General features: G+C 41.1%; 1 protein-coding gene across 1 annotated transcript in view; it reads left to right on the forward strand.

Moving 5' to 3' along the window:
* cfap65 (cilia and flagella associated protein 65) overlaps nt 1-20,909 on the forward strand; it is a 150,030-nt gene that overhangs the window by 37,298 nt on the left and 91,823 nt on the right. The window contains 5 exon segments of the mRNA XM_060827726.1: nt 7,276-7,512; nt 8,931-9,290; nt 10,061-10,198; nt 14,081-14,326; nt 19,844-20,068. Of these exon segments, the coding sequence (XP_060683709.1) occupies nt 7,276-7,512; nt 8,931-9,290; nt 10,061-10,198; nt 14,081-14,326; nt 19,844-20,068 (1,206 nt within the window).

A 20,909-nucleotide genomic window follows, 5' to 3' on the forward strand; every position in this document is an offset into this window, starting at 1 on the left:
GCTCTTTTAGATTCCCACGCTTCTGGGATCTTCTTTTCTTCATTTCTTCAGGCTGATGCTTTGATAACTTAAACTTCTTTATATATTTCAAACACACCCACAGATGTGGGATTCAAGATGTTTCATTCAGTTAACTTGTGCCTGTACAATTTGCTAATTTGCCACAATATGCCACCAAAGTGAGGGATAAGAACAGACAATATGGGAAGGTATTTAATTAGGGGAGGTAAAATTATACTGCTGTTAGACAAGTGCTATGGAGTATAAACTGGGAACAACTGTTCTATGGGAAACAACAGAAATGTGGAGGCTGTTAAAGGAGCACTTGTTGTGAGTGTTGGATAACTTTGTCCCACTGAGACAGGCAATAGTAAGGTGAAAAGCCTTGGATGACAAGAGAAGAGAAGCTTCTCATCAAGGGGAAGAAGGAAGCTTACTTAAGGTTGAGGAAGCAAAGATCTGGCACAGCTTTAGAGGATTACAGGGTAACTAGGAAAGAAATCAAAGGGTAACTAGGAAAGAAATCAAAAATAGACTGAGGAGAGCTAGGAGGGGCTATGAAAAAGCCTTGGCAGGAAGGATTAGGGAAAACCCAAAGGCATTCTACACATACATGAGGATAAGAGAATGATCAGAGAGAAAGTAGGGCTGATCAGGGATAGTGGAGGGAACTTGTGCCTGCAATCAGAAGAGGTAAGAGAGGCTTTAAATGAGTTTTTTGCTTCAGGATTCACTGGACAGAGGGACCTTGTTGATAGTGAGAACACTCTGGACCAGGTCAATAGACTTGAACAAATTGATATTAAGAAAGTGGATGTGGTGGAAATTCTGGGAAGCACCATGATAGGTAAGTCCCCAGGGCTGGACCAGATATATCCAAGGTTACTACAGAAAGTGGGGAATGAGGTTGCTGCACCTGCCAAAGTGCATTACCTCTCATCTTCCCACATTATTTTCTGCTATGTTTTTGCCCACTCGCTTAACTTGTCTGTATTCTTCTGCAGACTTTGTTTCACCCTCACCATTTGCCTTTCCATTTATTTCTGTGTAACTCACAAAGTTTGATGCATTCACTTTCCCCACCTGAGTGACAAATATATATTGTAAATAATTGTGGCCCTAACAGTGACCCTTCTGGCACTCTGCTAATTGGAGGCTGCCTTCCTCAAAATGTTCTCATTATCCTAATTGTCTTTGATTAGCTAATCCTGTATCTGTGCTAATGTCCAACCTCTAACCATGAACTCTTACCTTATCAAGTACCCAAATGTGTGTTACCTTATCAGACATCTTCTGGAAATTCAAATATATGGCATCCCAGCTTCCATTTAGTCATCTTGCTCGCTGCCTCTTTAAAGAATTCAGATTATTGAGTATAAAAGTTGGGAAGTCATATTGATGTTGGTGAGGCCACTTTTAGACTACTGTGTGCAGTTGTTGTTGCCTGCTTTGGAAAGATATTATTAAATTGGAGAGGGTTCAGAAAAGGTTTACCAGAATGTTGTCTGAACTGGAGGGTTTGAGTTGTAAGGAGGGGCTTGATAGGCTGAGACTTCTTCACTGGAGCATAGGAGATTGAGGGGTGACCTTATAGAGGTTTATAAAATCATGAAGGCATAGATACTTGGGGAGACGATGGCCTAGTGGTGTTATCGCTGGACTGTTAATCCAGAGACCCAGATAATGTTCTGGGGACAAAGGCTTTAATCCGACCACGGTAGATGTTGGAATTTAAATTCAATAAGTATCTGGAATTAAGAATCTAACAATGACCGTGAATCCATTGCCGATTGTCAGAAAAACCCATCTAGTTCACTCACATCCTTTCTGGGAAGGAACCTTGCCTACATGTGACTCCAGATGCACAGCAATGTAGTTTATTCTTAACTGCCTCATGAGCAATTAGAAATGGGCAATTAATGCTGGCCTAGCTAGTGACACCCTCACCTTGTGAATGAATAAAGAAAACAAAAATACGGTGAATAGCAAAGGGATTTTCTCTATAGTCGGGGAGTTCAAAACGAAGGTGAGTGGAGAAAGATTTAACAGGTACCTGAGGAGCATCTTTTTCACACTGAAGTTGGTTTGAATGTTGAATGAACTGCCAGTGGATCTGATAGAAGCAGGTGCATTTGCAACATTGAACAGACATTTGGATGAGTACGTGAATAGGAAAACTTAGAGAGATATGGGCCAGAGGCAGACATGTTCGACTAGTTTGGTTTGGCAACATGGTTGATGTAGACTAGTTGGACCAAAGGGTTAGTTTCTGTGCTGTAAGTCTCTAATAAATTTGGCAGATATCGTTTTCCCTTCAAGAAACCATACTGACTCTGTTTGATCATATATTTTTAAATTTTTTGCCATTAAATTCTTTATAATAGACTCTAACATTTTCCCAGCAATAAACATTAAGATAACTCGTCTATCATTGACTTTTTTCTTTTCTCCTTCCCTTTCTTTAATGAAGATGTTACACTGGCAGTTTTCCAATCCTCGGGATCTGTTCCAGAGAATCTAAAGATTTCAGGAAGACTGTTACTAATGCATCCACTTTCTTTCTAGCCATTTCCTTTAATATTAAAGAATGCATTAGAACCAGGGCCTTATCGGTCCCTAGCCTATTAGTTTCCCTTCACATTTTCTCTAGTTATTGTATTAATTTCCTCTCCTTTTGCCCACTGCTTATTTAAGAACTTTGGAATTCTATTAGTGTCTTCTACTGTGAAGATTGATGCAGAGTATTTATTCACCTTCTCTGTCATTTGCTGGTTCCCTATTATTATAGCTCCAGTTTCATTCTTTAAGAAGACAAAGCCACTTTGGTTGCTCTCTTTCCTTTTGCATATTTAAAAAAGTCCCTATTGTCAGTCTTGATATTACTTGTAAGTTCATCCTCAAAATTTATTTTCTCCCGCTTTCTTTTTTGGATCGTCTTTTGTTGGTTTTTAAAACTGTCCCAATCCTCTGGTTTCCCACTAAGATTGGCCATATTATGTTCTTTTATTTCAATTTGATGCTACCCTTACTTTGACTGATTAGTGTTGGTTGACATAACCCCTTCCTAAAATGCTGCCTTCTCGCTTGATTTTGTCTTTGCTGTGAGCCATGGATTGTTTTTGTTCCTCAACTGTCTTCACTGTTTCCTCAGGGAACTTTTATTCTGGCATCATTTATTAAACCTATCTCATTGCCCATCACCAGATTCAAAATGGCCTGATCTCGGTTGGATCTACAACAAATTGTCCCAGGAATCTATCCCGAATGCATTCTATGAATTCTTCCTTATGGCTTCCTCTACCAATATGATTATCCCAATCAAGATTGAAATCTCCCATGATTTATGTATTGTTTTTGTTACGTGCCTTCATTATCTCCTGATCTATTCTCTGTCCCACTGTATAGTTATTGGTAGGGGGTCTTTTGACTATTTCTTGGAGTGACTTTTTCCCCTTTTTGTTTTTAGCCTCTGTCCATATGTATTTTACATAGATTAGATTAGATTACTTACAGTGTGGAAACAGGCCCTTCGGCCCAACAAGTCCACACCGACCCGCCGAAGCGCAACCCACCCAAACCCCTACATTTACCCCTTACCTAACACTATGGGCAATTTAGCATGGCCAATTCACCTGACCCGCACATCTTTGTGACTGTGGGAGGAAACCGGAGCACCCGGAGGAAACCCACGCAGACACGGGGAGAACGTGCAAACTCCACACAGACAGTCGCCCGAGGCGGGAATTGAACCCGGGTCCCTGGTGCTGTGAGGCAGCAGTGCTAACCACTGTGCCACCGTGCCGCCCCATAGAGTCATAGTGTCATAGAAATATACAGTATGGAAACAAGCCCTTCAGTTCAACTCGTCCATGCCAACCAGATATCCTAACCTAATCTAATTCCATTTGCCAGCAATTGGCCCATATCCCTCTAACCCCTTCCTATTCACGTACCCATCCAGATACCTTATAAATGTTGTAATTGTACTCACCTCCACCACTTCCTCTGACAGCTCATTCCATATGCAGATGACCCTCTGCGTGAAAAAGTTGCCCCTTGGGTCCCTTTTAAATGTTGCCCCTTTCACCCTAAAACAACATTCTGGACTCCCCCACCCCATGGAAAAAAGACCTTGTCTATTTATCCTAAGCATGCCCTTCATGATTTTATAAATCTCTATAAGGTAACTCCTCAGCCTTCGACGCTCCAGGAAAAACATCCACAGCCTATCCAGCCAATTCCTGTAGCTCAAATCCTCCAACCCTGGCAGAATCCTTGTAAGTCTTTTCTGAACCCTTTCAAGTTTCACAACATTGTTCCAATAGGAAGGAGACCAGAATTGCATGCAATGTTCCAAAAATGGCCTAACCAATGTCCTGTACAGCAGTAACATGGTCTCCCAACTCCTGTCCTCAATGCTCTGTCCAATAAAAGAAAGCATACCAAACATCTCCTTCACTATCCTCTCTACCTGCGATTCCACTTTCAAGGAACAATGATCCAAGATCATTTGCTAGTGCATGTATTCCATTCCGTAAGAACATGTGCCCCTTATTGAAATTTGTATTAACAAATTATTAGTGTTGTTACATGCATTCAAATGATTAGATTTTTAACTGATACGTCTGTTTGTCAGAGCTTTTCTTCCTAGGATAACAGCAGTCACTGGGAAAAATCAGATCAGTTAGAAACCTTATAGTGCTAGTATATTCTGCCATAGTAGGTTATTCAAAAACTTGAGTCTAATTTATTTTAAGATGAGCTGATGGTTTTTGAGAATTGCAATGACAAGTGTTTTTATTTAGTATTATCATTAAAAAATTGCACAAACTGTATGGAACAACTAAGCTGAGAAGGGAAGAAAGTGCATGAACTTTGATTTTTGTAACACTTTCTAAAAAATCATTTTCAGGATTCCCCAGTGCTCATGAAGCATGGTCCCGTGATTCTGATACTTGAGAAGTCTCAGGTATTATGAAGCAGTTTGCAAAAAAGTCAATGATGCCAGTAAAGGAGACATGGAAGAAATTAGAAAGGCACAGAGGGGAAAGAATATAATAATCTCTGTCAAGTTGTACGTTGCTTTCATGATTGGCATTGCCTCCATTTTGAGCTGAACCATTTATCCCTTCTTTCTCAAATGGTTGACTGGATATTTCTAAAAGTATCTTTATTATTGGCTTAAACCATTCCCCGTGGTGCCCAATTCCACATTCTCTCTACTCTTTGGTAAAGCGGTTCTTCCTGAATTATCCATTGAATTTCTTGATGACCAGTTAAGCTGATGGCCTTAGATTATTCTCTTCCTGACAACTAGAAATGTTCTCTCTTAATGCTCTGTATCAAACCCTGAATGCTTATTAACCCGCAGTGTAACTTAGTGATTGATGTATCTATACTTTGAGATTCTATGTTCCTCTACTCCCCCTAGATAGGCACTTTCCAAGTGATGTGACCTCTGTATGCTTCCTCACAAAATGTATACCTCCTATTTATCGGAGTTGAACGTTCTTTCCCAATCGCTTTCCCATTCTGCAAATGTAATTGGTTGCAGTCCTCCTGAATATTAATTATCCCCAATAATTTATGGAATGTGTCATTGTAGTGGCAATGCCACTGAACTAGGACTCCTGAACCACAGATTAATATTCTCAGGGCGTGGATTTGAATCCCACCATGACAGACAGTGAAATTTGAATTCAATAGAAATGTGGAATAAAAATATTGCCCAATTGTGAACACGTAAGCACCGTTGTTTGTCATAAACAAAATATCCGGTTCACTTCTATCCTTTAGGGAAAGAAATTGGTCCTTGCTTGGTATGGCCTACATGTGATTCCAATCCACAGCAATGTGGTTGACTCTTGGCTGCCTTCTCAGCAATTAGGGTGCAATAAGTGCTGTCTAACCAGTAACAGGCTCATCCCACGAAGAAATAAAAAAAAGGTGCCATTATTTCATCCACAAAGTTAGAATTTGTGTTTGTGATATCAAAGTCCAAATTGTTAATTTAACTTATGAATAGTAATGATCCTTGTGGAACACCACTTCCCATTTTCTGTGATGCATCCTTTCTCCCATTCTCTGCTTTCTGTCCAGATGCCTGTTGGCAATCCATTTTGCCATCGTTCTACAGAATCTACACTCTCTGACCATTTTCATTCATATAGTTTGAGGAGCATTAACAGTGGCCTACTGAAAATCCAAATAGATTGCATTTATTACATTACTAATGTATATTTTTTCTGTTAGCACCTCAAAACTTCAATAAGATCGGTCAAGCAAATATTTTTCCTTTTAGAAATACAAACTGATTATTTATGATTATACTTCTCTTTTCTGGATGTTCTTCTATTCTCTCCTTTCGAAGACATTCAATTAGTTTTCTAATTTTAAAATGATTGGCCAACAACCCAGATATATTCTGACACCTTAAGTAATTTGCATTAGCTATCTGTAAATCCTCTGGAACCACATGCTTTCCAAAGGAAATGACTAAATATGCACTTTCCCAATCCTTGCCCTCCATCACTTGAAGGATGAGGAACACCACCACCTAGAGTTTCCTTTCCAAGCCACTCACCATCTTGACATGGAACTATATCAGCTATTCTTTCAACATTGCTGGGTCAGCATCTAGGAACACCCTCCCTAACGATATTGTAGATATCCCCAAGGACTGCAGCGATCCAAGAAGGCAGCTCACCACCACCTTCTCAGCAATAATTAGAAACGACCTTAGACAAGGTCTTTTCACTGGGGTGGGGGAGCCCAAAGCTCATGAGTATACGTTTAGGGTGAGAGGAGAAAGATTTAAAAGGGACCTAAGGGGCAACTTTTTCACACAGAGGGCACGGTGTGTATGAATGCCAGAGGAAGTGGTGGAGGCTGGTACAATTACAACATTTAAAAGGCATCTGGATGGGTATATAAATAGCAAGCATTTAGAGGGATATGGGAGAAATGCTGGCAAATGAGACTAGATTTATTTAGGATATCTGGTCAGCATGGATGAGCTGTACAACTGTGACTCTAAATGCTGGCCCAGCTGGCTTTGTTCACATTCTATGTGTGAATTAAAAATAATGTATAATGCTTTAGCTGTCTCTTCCTTATATAGTTTTAAAATAAGCAAAGTAGTCTGTTGTGAACTGCTTTTGGATTTAATAATAACTAACTTTATTTGATAGTCTCTTGCAAATATCACAAACTATTGTGATGGGTATGAAGCTATTGAAAATTTTAGCCATCAAACTTGCCCTACCTTTATTACAGGATCCTTTATTCCTGGATCTAATTGGCACTTGCCACTCAGACCAGTTGACGCCAGCAATTCTGAAGCCCAGACACATTGAGTTGTATCGTACCAACATGGTGCGTGGACTGACATTCTACCCTCCTGACATATTGAGTCTGATGCTACAGGAGGGCAAACTGCAGCTCGATGCTGATGGCACCCTGATTTTGGTTCCTGATCAATGTTGCATGATTGCGGAGAATAACATCAAAGAGGTAAATGACCCTTTCTAACCCATTCACTTCCTGACACATCAGGAATGTGCGAACTAGAACTAAGGCTCAAATCTAGAATTGGGGTCATTCATTCAAAGTTTGTGAGAAGATTTGTAGCTCGGGTGCTGGTTGTTGTGGTTCTGTTCGCCGAGCCGGGAATTTGTGTTGCAGATGTTTCGAACCCTGTCTAGGTGACATCCTCAGTGCTTGGGAGCCTCCTGTGAAGCACTTCTGTGATGTTGCCTTTGGCATTTATAGTGATTTGTCTCTGCCATTTCCAGTTGTCAGTTCCAGCTGTCCGCTGCAGTGGCCGGTATATTGGGTCCAGGTCCTATTGGGGACAGATTCTATCAACAAACACATCGACCTGGACCCAATATACCGGCCACTGCAGCGGACTGCTGGAACTGACAACTGAGGTCATTCATTTTGTTATTCTAAACACCAGTGTACATGCTTCAGTAATAATACTGTAATAATATTGAATCAGATCTTTCATGAGAAAACGTAGCACACAATCCATTATTTCTAGTGAGGCAACGGCCTAGTGACATGATTAGTAGATGGTAAATTTAGAAATTCAGCTAATGTTCTGGACATCTGGGTGCAATCCCACTATGGTAAATGATGGAATTTTCATTCAGTTAAAGAATCTGGAATTAAGGGTCCAATGATGACATGGAGTGGTTGTCAATTGTCAGAAAAACTCATCTGATTCATTAATGTCCTTTAGTGAAAGAAATCTGTCATCCTTACCCATCTGGCCTACTCCAGACTCTCAGCAATGTGATCAACTCTTATCTGCCTTCTGGGCAACTACGGATGTGCAATAGATGCTGGCCTAGCCAGTGACATCCACATCTCATGAGTGAATGATTTAGAAGTCTTCTCCAGTTACATCACACTATACAATTTCAATATGAATGCGCAACTCTTTAATGAGCTGTGCGAGCTCACTCCAACATGAATTCTCAGATAAATTACACTCTTTACTCCAGAATTACAGTAACATTAATCTCAATTTTTATCAGAATTCTACCATAATGTCTATGTTCCTTATGTATGATTACAAAATTATTGTATGTCATGACATCAGAATTATAATGTGGAGGCAGTAAGATGTATTTATGTGTCTGAACTTCTTCCAGTCATCTGTTGTCATGTATATTTGTCAAACTTTGCTTCATTATTATAAACACTAATGAACGAACCAACCTCCTAGATGCTGAATGTAACGGACGAATTACATTCACACATTCTGTTAGTTCTCAGTAGAACCCCATCCCCCCACAGTTCCCAGCTTCTTCATTCAGAAAATATATTTTTCCTTTTGAGGTGAAATATGCCATTTCCTTTGAGGGGACTGCCTTTAACTTCCTGTTTTACTCTGTGTGTTTAAATGTGTGCTTCGTTCACAGGACTGTCCAAAGGCTCCATTACTGTTTCCCAATGTTCCTTCTATTGTTGAGTATTTTGATGATGGCATGCAAAATGATGTTACCATGTTTCCACCTCATGTCTCAGTCAGTGAGAGGAAGTTAGATTTTGGCAAGTGCCTGGAGCTCAACCAGATTAACCCTCTTCCTCTTTCAATGACGAATCACACTAAAGGCAAGGTCACGGTCCTCTGGACATCTCCACCAGGCAGCATCTTCACTGTGGTACCACAAACCATCGACATCCCTCCTTTGAAGAGTATGGCTTTCCGCATCTATTTCACTCCTGATAAGCTGAATATGCTATATGCGGCTGAACTGGAATGCTTTGCTTATTATAAGGTCAGTGGATTAGAATTTCAGAATGTACTGTCAGGTTTTATTGGCAGATTAGAGCCTTGCCTCAGTGTCAGAGGATCATTGTTTCAAGATCCACATCAGAGATGTGAGCTGAGAATCTCTGGCTGGATTTCCAGCATGCTGCATGCTGCACTGTCAGAGGTAATGTCTTTCAAACAAGACACCCTAACAGAAGTCAGAGGTAGTTTCTTTACTCAGAGAGTAGTAAGGGTATGGAATGCTTTGCCTGCAATGGTAGTAGATTCACCAACTTTAAGTACATTTAAGTTGTCATTGGGCAAGCATATGGAATAGTGTAGGTTAGATGGGCTTCAGATTGGTATGACAGGTCGGTGCGACATCGAGGGCCGAAGGGCCTGTACTGCGCTGTTCATGTTCTAACCATCCTCAGGTGGGCATAATTGTGATCCCAGTTTTATCTTGAGCAGGGAAAGTGTATCCAGTGTCATGGCTAACATTTATTTCTCAAACAGTGCTGTTGCCTAGTCACTATCTAATTGTTGTTTGTAGGAACTTGCAGTGCTGTCATGTTTCCTGCATTGTAACAGTGATCACATTTGACAAAACAAAACCTCACTGGCTACAAAGCACTCTGAGAGATCCTGAGGCTTTCTCATGAGCGTGGCCATAGTGCTGAACTCTGGATGAATATCCAGCTGAATACTAATGTACTTAACATTCATCTTAAGTGCTTCCTTTTAGGGAATTTATGTTTTGTTGCCTCGTCTCCAAATTGTTGGTATCATTTACAGGTCATACGCGATTACCGTTTAGTAGATGACAGGACGTTCTGTCCACCATGGTCCCTCACAGTTAGTGTGCAAGCAAACACATTCCAGCCGGGACATGAGCATTTCATTCCCAAATATGTCCTCAATTCTTTTGAAGTGGTAAGTGCATATTTAATTGAGCCACCTCTTTGATTTTAATTGGTGTGGTCAAAATGTTGGTGAAATCAATAACTTGAACCTCCTGTTCATTTTAGTCAGAGAGAACTGACATCAGTGGAAATATGGTAGTGGGAACAGATAGAAAGGTTGTAAGGACAGAGGAATCAGAGAAAGAATTAAAACTGGGTACTGCCTCAGATTTTAAACTAACCTTTCAAAAGCAGGTCATTGCTCCATTTCAAGAGTTTTCAGGAGGGGATAGAGAGACAGATCCTGCCTAAAAAGCAAGAAAAGGACTTAACATTGAGAGAGAGAGAGCGAGAGAGGTTTGCTTTTTAACTTGTTTCTGTTTAAGGAACGCACAGATTTTTGTGACAATGTAAATTATGGGCAAAATTTCATGGGTCCTTTCTGGTGGGTTTACAAGTGGGGGTAAAGGGGCTGTGCCACTCTCCTTATGCCCATCCTCTCCTCAGTTGAGGGCTCCTCCCCAACCTCAATTTTGCTTCTCAGCCAATAATGTATGATAGTGCTTCACTGAAAGCCCAAAATCCATTTGACTGTTGAAATACCTCTGCCCCAGGGAAAACATTATATTATTGACAGTTCTGATTTCTCTGATCTATTCTGGCAATTGTGCAATATTTACTTATACAAGATGATGTGGTTTCAAGTGCTTGTAGTTTCTGTCATTGATGTTTTATTTGTCTGAATGATTGAAGTTTTAGTTGTACAGAATGATTTTCTTTTTGCAATGACATGGAAAAGTATGAATACCATCAGCTGGGACCATAACTCTAGCTTTATATTCCACATTTATTGTTTGGATTTAAACCCCACCAAATGCCATTTGCAGTGATATTTCTAGCGTGTTACCCTGGGCTTCTCATTTAGTTATCACTAGCTTTTCCATGCTTTCTGCATGATCTGGTAATTGCTTAGATGTGTCATGCATACTCTGCTTAAAGAAAATGCATCCTGATAATGCCTAACCAATTTCAAGGGTAGAGGGTCCTGGACCTGTGCTAAGAAATTTTGTCCCTATATCCTTCTGTTTTGTTACCTCACGACCATCCTTCTAATAATCTCTCTGAACGTACTGTTATGACGGTTCTACCGTCCCCGTGTTCATTTCGGAGGAATGAGACACCGGGTCAGATTTTAAGAAACAGACTGCTTTATACGAGAGAGAATCGAGTTACAGCAAGGTATCAGGCTTGCTGGAGAAGGCGTTCTAATCCTTTGTTCTAAGTGGGCGGCACGGTGGCACAGTGGTTAGCACTGCTGCCTCACAGCGCCTGTAGACCCGGGTTCAATTCCCGACTCAGGCGACTGACTGTGTGGAGTTTGCACGTTCTCCCCGTGTCTGCGTGGGTTTCCTCCGGGTGCTCCGGTTTCCTCCCACAGTCACAAAGATGTGCGGGTCAGGTGAATTGGCCAAGCTAAATTGCCCGTAGTGTTAGGTAAGGGGTAAATGTAGGGGTATGGGTGGGTTGCGGGTCGGTGTGGACTTGTTGGGCCGAAGGGCCTGTTTCCACACTGTAAGTCTAATCTAATCTAAGTCTAATCTAATCTAAGTTGTCTATTCTTATACCCCCCTTATTCCTGCACCGTTCCCTTATTTGGTAATGGTCGGTTCTATAGTTCACCATTGGCCCCAGTCTCCTATCAGTGTTCTAACATGCCTTATTTGGCTATCAGTTAGCTCAACTTGCTATGTACCAGATGGCCCCTTTGTTCTGTTTTTTCAAGTTTTACTGCTCTTTCAGTACTTTTCCACTGGTTCAATTATCTTCCTCAGACCTCGTGTCTGTTTCCCCCTCTGGGGCCCCCTGGCCACATCAGCCTGAGAGCTATTTCTATCTAACATTTTAGTGTTACATCCATCTTACATTTGCCCGAGTGTTAATCCTACCTAACATTCTAGTGTTACTGCTTCTATCTAACATTTTAGTGTTACTTTTTCTATCTAACATTTTAGTGTTACTTCCACCTAACAGTACCTCTATCAATTTTTCTTGTGGTCTTCGCCATTGAATAATATTTCATTTTGGGGTCAGTTAGCTTAATTGGCTGGACAGCTAATTTGTGAAGCTGAGTAACACCAACAGCATGGGTTCAATTCCTACACCGGCTGAGGTTGCCATGAAGGTCACATCTTATAAACCTCACCTGAGATATGGTGCCCATCAGGTTAAACAGCCACCAGTCGCCCCTCTCTGCCCTGTGGTCTGTAAGACTATGGTAGCTATCTGATATTTAATTTACTTTTTCCTTGGTGTTCATTTGTCACTCTATTAAAATATTCTTTAAAAAGCAAGTTATATTTTAAGTATTACTGACAAAGTTTGTTGCCCATCCCGTTTGACTTTGAGGAAGTATTGTGAACGTGTTTTAAACAGAATAGTAGTAGTTTGTGTATGAGTTGCTAGGCCATTTCAAAGACAAACATGTTGCTGCGGAACTGGAGTCTCACATAGGCTAGACCAAGTAAGGATGGCAGGTTTTCTTACACAGAAAGGTATGTTTGTGAGTTAGTTGGGTTTATAAAACAGATGAACATATCATGGCCATTTTTAATCAATTTAAATTCTCAAGCTACCAATAGGGTCATAGAGTCACAGAGATGTACAGCATGGAAACAGACCCTTTGGTCCAATCTGTCCATGCCGACCAGATATCCCAATCCAATCTAGTCCCACCTACCAGCACCCGGCCCATAACCCTCCAAACCCTTCCTATTCATATACCCATCCAAATGCCTCTTAAATGTTGCAATTGTACCAGCCTCCACCACATCCTCTGGCAGCTCATTCCATACACGTACCACCCTCTATGTGAAAAGTTGCCCCTTAGGTCTTTTTTATATCTTTCCCCTCTCACCCTAAACCTATGCCCTCTAGTTCTGGACTCCCCGACCCCAGGGAAAATACTTTGTCTATTTATCCTATCCATGCCCCTCATAATTTTGTAAACCTCTATAAGGTCACCCCTCAGCCTCCGATGCTTCAGGGAAAACAGCCCCAGCCTGTTCAGCCTCTTCCTGTAGCTCAAACCCTCCAACCCTGGCGACATCCTTGTAAATCTTTTCTGAACCCTTTCAAGTTTCACAACATCTTTCCAATAGGAAGGAGACCAGAATTGCACGCAATAGTGGGATTTGAACCTATGCTATCTGGACTATGAAGCCAATCATCAGATTTTAATGTGGACTTTTGGTCTCCTAATTTAAAAAAGGGTGTAGATGCATTATAGAGTCATACAGCATGGAAGCGTACTCTTCAGTGCAACTTGTCTACACCGACCAAGCATCCTAGTCTCATTTGTCAGCATTTGGCCCATATCACTCTGAAACACTTCCTGTTCCCATTAGAGGAAGGTTGGAGAAGGTTTACTTGACTGATACCTGAGATATCTGGTAAGGAATGTTAGACAGGCTGCACCTCTTTTCATTGGTGTTTAGAAGAAAGCGAGACCTTTTTGGAACAAAATTTTGAGACGACTTGACAGGAGGGATGTGGGATCGTTGCTTGTGGAGGTGACTAGAAGTGGCTGGGATAGGGCGCAGAGTTTAAAATTTTAAGGTGTTTCCCAATGAAAGCATTCTTTATCTCCGTGTTGTTGAGAGTCTTTGAACGAATTTTTCCCAGAGAGTCCTGGAAGCAGGATCATTGCAGAGGCAGAGTTAGATTCTTGACTAACAAAAAGGAGTTGATTGTTATTGGGCAAGAATGTGGAATTGAGGCCACAATCAGATCAGCCTTGATCATGATGGATCACAGACCAGGCGAGAGTGCCCAATCTTGCTGTAAATCATATGTTTGTATGTGTATTTGATCATGCATTTTTGATTCATAATTCACACTACTTTGTTTCATGCAGGTGTTGCCAGCTGTGAATGAGAAAGGAACGATATACAAGACCATGCTGCTCAAGAATACAGGGAACATGCTCCTCACCTTTTCTGTGGATACACAGCATGAAAGCACCATCTGTATCAAACCAGATGTAGGTTTTGTGCTCCCTCAGACACATCAGATATTGACAGTGCGAGGGACCCCACAGAATGAGAGGCTTACTAGGCACACAGTGCTACTACATCTGAATGCCTCAGAGAAGTTCAATCAGGTACTTGTAAGAAATCCTAGGTTTGGAGCATTGTGCACACTTGTAAGTCCTTTATAGTCAGAAACAGGAAATTATAATGGAAAACAAAGAGATGGCAGACCAATTAAATACATATTTTGGCTCAGTCTTCACAAATAATGTACAAAAAAATGATGAGAGGCAAATAGGGTCTAGTGAGAGGGAGGAACTGAAGGAAATCAGTATTAGTAGTGAAGTAGTGTTGGAGAAATTAATGAGATTAAAGTACAACAAATCTCCAGGCCCTGATTATCTATATCCTAGACTGCTTAAGGAAGTGGCCCTAAAAATAGCAGATACATTAGTGGTCATCTTTCAAAATTCGATAGACTCTAGAACAGGTCCTATGGATTGAAGGGTAGTTAATGTAACCCTACTGTCTAAAAAAGGACATGGAGCAAAATTGGGAATTATAGACCAGCTAGCTAGATGTTGGTCATTTGAAAAATGCTAGAGTCAATTATAAAAGGAGGGAGAGAGAAAACAGGGAATTATAGGCCAGTTAGCCTGACATCAGTGGTGGGGGAAATGCTGTAAATCATATGTTTGTATGTGTATTTGATCATGCATTTTTTATTCATAATGATGTAATAACTGATGTAAAAACTGAGCATTTGAAAAGCGGTGACAGAATTGGTCCAAGTCAACACTAAAGGGAAATCATGCTTGAGAAATCTTCTGGAATTTTTTGAGGATGTGATCAGGAGAGTGAACAAGAGTGAGTCAGTAGATGTTGTGTATCTGGTCTTTCACACGAAATTAGTAAACAAAATTAAAGCTCAAGGTATCAGAGGTAATGTGGATAGAGAACTGGTTGGCAGACAGGAAGCAGAGAGTTTGAAGTTGTTATCCATTTTGGTGGCAAAAACAGAAAGGTAGGTTATTATCTGAATGGTGGCGGTTTAGGAAAAGGTGAGGTACAATAAGACCTGGGTATCATGTGGAACAGTTGCTGAAGGTTGGCATGCTGAAGCAGCAGTCAGTGAGGAAAGCTCATGACATGCTGGCCGTCATAGCGAGAGGATTTGAGTAAAGGAGCAGGGATCTTTTGCTGCTGTTGTACAGAGTCTTGATGAGGCCACATGTTGAGCATTGTGTGCAGTTTTGGTCTCCTAGTCTGAGGAAGGGCATTCTTGCTATTGAGGGAGTCCAGCAAAGGTTCACCAGACTGATTTATGGCAAAGCAGGACTGATCTATTAAGAGAGATTGAATTGTGTTAAGATTATATTCACTGGAGTTTAGAAGAATATAGAGTATCTCATAGAAATCTGTAAAATTCAAACAGGATCAGACAGGATAAATGAAGGAAAGATATTCCTGATGACTGGTGAGTTCAGAATCAGGGATTATAGTCTGAGGATATAGAATAGAGACTTTGAAACAGTTTCCTCTGACTATAGAGTCAAGAGTTAGGGGACCATAGTTCAAGATCCGTGTTGACCATTCAGGATGGAGATGAAGAAGATAAGTTTTGAAAATGGTATTAGTTTGAAGATCAGGTTGAAGAGTAAAACCTGCTCTCTTAACATTTGGCTGCTTTCGAGGAGCTCTAACGTGACCAAGTGGTCAACAGCCATTGTGATTGTGCAAATAAGAGACACACAAAACTCCAGGTCAAGATGTCAGGCCATCTCCGTGAACCCTAGCCAATCAAACCTTTAGAAATCAAATACAAACAGCAAACCTGGAGGAGAAAAGTATGAGAATCAGGGAAATTGGCAAAATGAGAGGACAATCCTGTTTAAATAATATGATGGTTGTTTATTATTAAGTCCCACTGACAGTGAAGGAATGGTGATGTATATTTCTGAATGCTGTGTGGCTCTAGAGGTGAACTTGCAGGTGGATGATGGTGTGGAGAGACAGAGAGAGACAGGGATATTGAGTTTACATTGGGAACAAAATACATTGACTTTGGCCTTCCCTCTAATTGATTGGAATACATTTCTGCTTTCTTGAAAGTAGTAAGACAATATTTAATGTCTTTTCTGAAAGACATCACATCTGACAGTGCACTGCAGTTGTCACAATTCACTAAGGTAGCACATTGGACATTAAGCCATGGCATTCCCAGAGTTGTCATAAAAGTTTCAAAAAAAAAATTTAAACGTACATAAAATTCTCCAATTCATCTGATTGCCAGTCCGAGACTGATAAAAAGCGCAGACCAAGGGGTTCCTGTGGCATGGTGGTACTGTCCCTACCTTTGAGCCATGAGGCCCATGTTCAAGTCCCACCTGCTCCAGAGGTGTGTCTGAACATGTTTCATTTTCGAATTATACACTGTGGGCTCCTGTACATAACAAGAATTATTATTACCAGTAATTAAACTCTAGCTATAGGTTGTTGTAAACTGTTGGCATATAATACAACGAATTAAAAGTTGACTCCCCTTATAAACTCACTGTTATACACACACGGACCAGGGAAAGTAGGTCACAGGCAGGCAAAATCTGAGTCTGACAGGCAGCTCAGTGGTTCCTATTTACAATTGTTGAGTGACCCTTCTGTTTCTTAAATTTTTTTATCTGTTCATAAGATATGAGCTTCGCTCGCTTGATCAGCATTTATTGGCTTTTTATGCTAGTTTTGAAGGTTGCTTCTCACTTGCTTTTCTCCGGATGCTTTCATTAGTTTGCAAGTGACACAAGGTGTACAAGGTCTTTGATTTATCAGTTAAAAATCACAAATTACAATGACTGCTGAAGGAAGGACGACTAACAAGAGAGCAGTCTGTGCAGGTCGAGATCAAAATACTTCAGCCCATCTTGTTCCCAGTTAGAAGCTGTAGAGTTACTTTAGAACCATTCCCCAAATTCACCAAAGATCCTCAGACAGAACCTTCAAAACCCATGATTACTTCCATCTAGAAGGACAAAGGCAGCAAGTTTCTGGCAACATCACCCCTTGCCAGTTCCCCTCCAAGCCACTCCCCGTCCTGACTTCAGTGTCGCTGGGTCAGAATCCTGGAATTACCTCCCTCACAGCGTTTGTAATCAACCCATAGCAGGTGGACTGCAGGTGAAAGAAGGCAGCACACCCCCACCTTCTCAAGGGGCAACTAGAATGGGCAATAAATGCTGGCTCAGTCAGTGGCACCAACATCCCACAAATGAATGAAAAAAATCACGATTGTTGGCTTTTGATCATATTTAAAACATAGAACATAGAACAATACAGCACAGAACAGGCCCTTCGGCCCACGATGTTGTGCCGAACATTTGTCCTAGCTTCAGCACCTATCCATGTACCTATCCAATTGCCGCTTAAAGGTCACCAATGATTGTGCCACTCCCAAAGGCAGCACATTCCATGCCCCCACCACTCTCTGGGTAAAGAACCTACCCCTGACATCCCCCTATACCTTCCACCCTTCACCTTAAATTTATGTCCCCTTGTAATGCTCTGTTGTACCCGGCGAAAAAGTCTCTGACTGTCTTCTATTCCCCTGATCATCTTATAAACCTCGATCAAGTCACCCCTCATCCTTCGCCGTTCTAATGAGAAAAGGCCTAGCACTCTCAACCTATCCTCGTACGACCTATTCTCCATTCCAGGCAATATCCTGGTAAATCTCCTCTGCACCCCCTCCAAAGCTTCCACATCTTTCCGAAAATGAGGTGACCAGAACTGCACACAGTACTCCAAATGTGGCTTACCAAGGTCCTGTACAGCTGCAACATCATCTCACGACTCTTGAATTCAATCCCTCTGCTAATGAATGCTAATACACCATAGGCCTTCTTACAAGCTCTATCCACCTGAGTGGCAACTTTCAAAGAGCTATGAACATAGACCCCAATATCCCTCTGCTCCTCCACCTTACTATGAACCCTACCGTTAACCCTGTATTTTATTTATTACAGACTAATCAATATCTTGTCATGACCCATCTGTATTGAGAATCTCTCAGTTCCAATTTGTCTGCAGTCATCTTAGAATCATAGAGATGTACAGCATGGAAACAGACCCTTTGGTCCAATCTATCCATGCCGACCAGATATCCCAACCCAATCTGGTTCCATCTGCCAGCATCCGGCCCATATCTCTCCAAACCCTTCATATTCATATACCCATACAAATGCCTCTTAAATGTTACAATTGTACCAGCCTTCACCACTTCCTCTGGCAACTCATTCCATACATGTACCACCCTCTGTGTGAAAAAGTTACCCTGTAGGTCTCTTTTATATCTTTCCCCTCTCACCCTATGCCTATTTACCTTATCCATACCCTTCATAATTTTGTAAACCTCTATCAGGTCACCCCTCATCCTCCAATACTCCAGGGAAAACAGCCCCAGCCTGTTCAGCCTCTCCCTGTAGCTCAAATCCTCCAACCCTGGCAACATACTTGTAAATCTTTTCTGAATTCTTTCAAGTTTCACAACATCTTTCCGAAAGGAAGGAGACCAGAACTGCACGCAATATTCCAACAGTGGCCTAACCAATGTCCTGTACAGTCGCAGCATGACCTCCCAACCTCTGTACTCTATACTCTGACCAATAAAGGAAAGCATACCAAACGCCGCCTTCACTATCCTATCTACCTGCAACTCCACTTTCAAGGAGCTATGAACCTGCACTCCAAGGTCTCTTTGTTCTGCAACACTCCCTAGGACCTTACCATTAAGTGTATAAGTCCTGCTAAGATTTGCTTTCCCAAAATGCAGCACCTCGCGTTTATCTGAATTAAATTCTGTCTGCCACTTCTCAGCCCATTGGCCCATCTGGTCCAGATCCTGTTGTAATCTGAGGTAACCCTCTTCACTGTCCACTACACCTCCAATTTTGGTGTTGATTACTTTTGTTTGGTTATATACACAATGCTTGTCATAAGGGGCAGGTTACTTGTTTTTTAAAACATGCAGCAATGCTTTAAAATATTTGTTTTAAAAAAGTTCTTCCCCATTTCAGACCACAGTTTTTTGAAAGCATAGAAATCAGAAGACACTGCCTTTACACAGTGTTGATCAAGATAATGAATAAAGTCTCTGGGGGTAATTTTGACTTAGTGCTTTAGTGTAAGACAGGTAATTGTGAATCTATGACCATTTTACATTTCTCCCCATATTTTTCTTTATTTGGATAAGTACACAAGTTTTAATAGGTTTCATGTGACATACCAGGCTGATTAAATTACCTAGTCCCAAACAATCCCCCTGTGCAAACAGTTAATTTTGCTACGAAGTGCAAATTGAGCAAGTTCCAAGGCACCTCAAGAGCTCCTACATGTCGCACAACGTGTGTTACCAGGAAGGGCTAACGTAACATTACCTTCCCTCAGGTTTTAAAAATTTCATTCAAAAAGAGAGACACCTGCAGCCATGTAACACTCCCATAACATGGCAGGAAGTGTCAGTCTCGATGAAGTGCTCAAGTCTTGTGAGTAGGGCTTGAAATTTGAAATGCTGTGAAAGGTTCAGCTGACATTTTTGACTGATTCTAAATGATGGCGAAGAATAGATATCTGAATCCTTTCTCTTGGATTTTTTTTAGGAGATTAAGTTGTACTCCATGGTCGAAAAGGCACAAGTAACTCTGGATGGAAATGGATATCTGTACTTTAAGCCAACATGTATTGGCACTTTATCAGAACAGCCCTATCTCATTAAGAATGTGTCTCTCATGCCACTGTACTTTCAGTGGAAGATATCAGCAGCTAACTCCAGGGTCTTGTCTGTTGAACCAACCTTTGGGATCATTCAGGCCAATGAAGCATTGGTGAGTTCCTGACCCAATTTTGCTTTTCAAATAAACTAAAAGGAGCAGAGTGAGTAAATGCATTTTGTGCTGAGGTACTAACATACACACTTGGAGAAGCTTATCTTGAATACCAAGACTGCACTAAGTGATCTGCCCTTCTGCTGGAGTAGCGGTTATTGGTGCTACAGTCAGTCATGGTACTTTTAACATTAGGAGATGGAGAAAATATGTCATATTTTTCTGCTCTAAGTTGCTCCATTAACACTCACTGGAATGTTGGGGTGTCTTTATGTCAAATGAGAACTTGATCTGATTTACTTATGATGCCTACCCTGAGTCAATAGCTTATCAGTGCATAGGATGCTACAGCTAGAATGGGCATGTGATAGTTATGCCATTTAGATTGCCCTTCCTCACCATTTTATGTCCCAAGATAATTTGGGTTAAAGGTGAATCAGACACCAATGCTTGAGGCTGCTGCATATTTTACCGAAACTTCTAAAAAATTGAGGAGTTTTGCCCCCAAACAGCTTCAAAGTTATGTACAGTGTGCATATACACACACGCGTGTGCGCGCACGCGCACACACACTCTTTCTCTCTCACACACACACACACACACAGAATTATACATGATAAAGCACAAAAAAGGCCCATTGTAGAGTTTTCCCATTATCCTCTTCACCAATGTTAGCCTTTTGACCTACACATTTCTTTCCATTTGTCTTTATCCAATTTTCAGAAGTACAGCACTGCTAGTTGCTGCATTGAATTCTCTGCACATCTCGTGTTTAATGGTGTGTCCGCAGTTCTCAATACCTTGCTTTATGTTTATGTAAACAAAGGCCATCGCTATTTGA

The sequence above is a fragment of the Hemiscyllium ocellatum genome, chromosome 7 (genome assembly GCF_020745735.1).
Source record: "Hemiscyllium ocellatum isolate sHemOce1 chromosome 7, sHemOce1.pat.X.cur, whole genome shotgun sequence".
NCBI classification, from domain to species: domain Eukaryota; kingdom Metazoa; phylum Chordata; class Chondrichthyes; order Orectolobiformes; family Hemiscylliidae; genus Hemiscyllium; species Hemiscyllium ocellatum.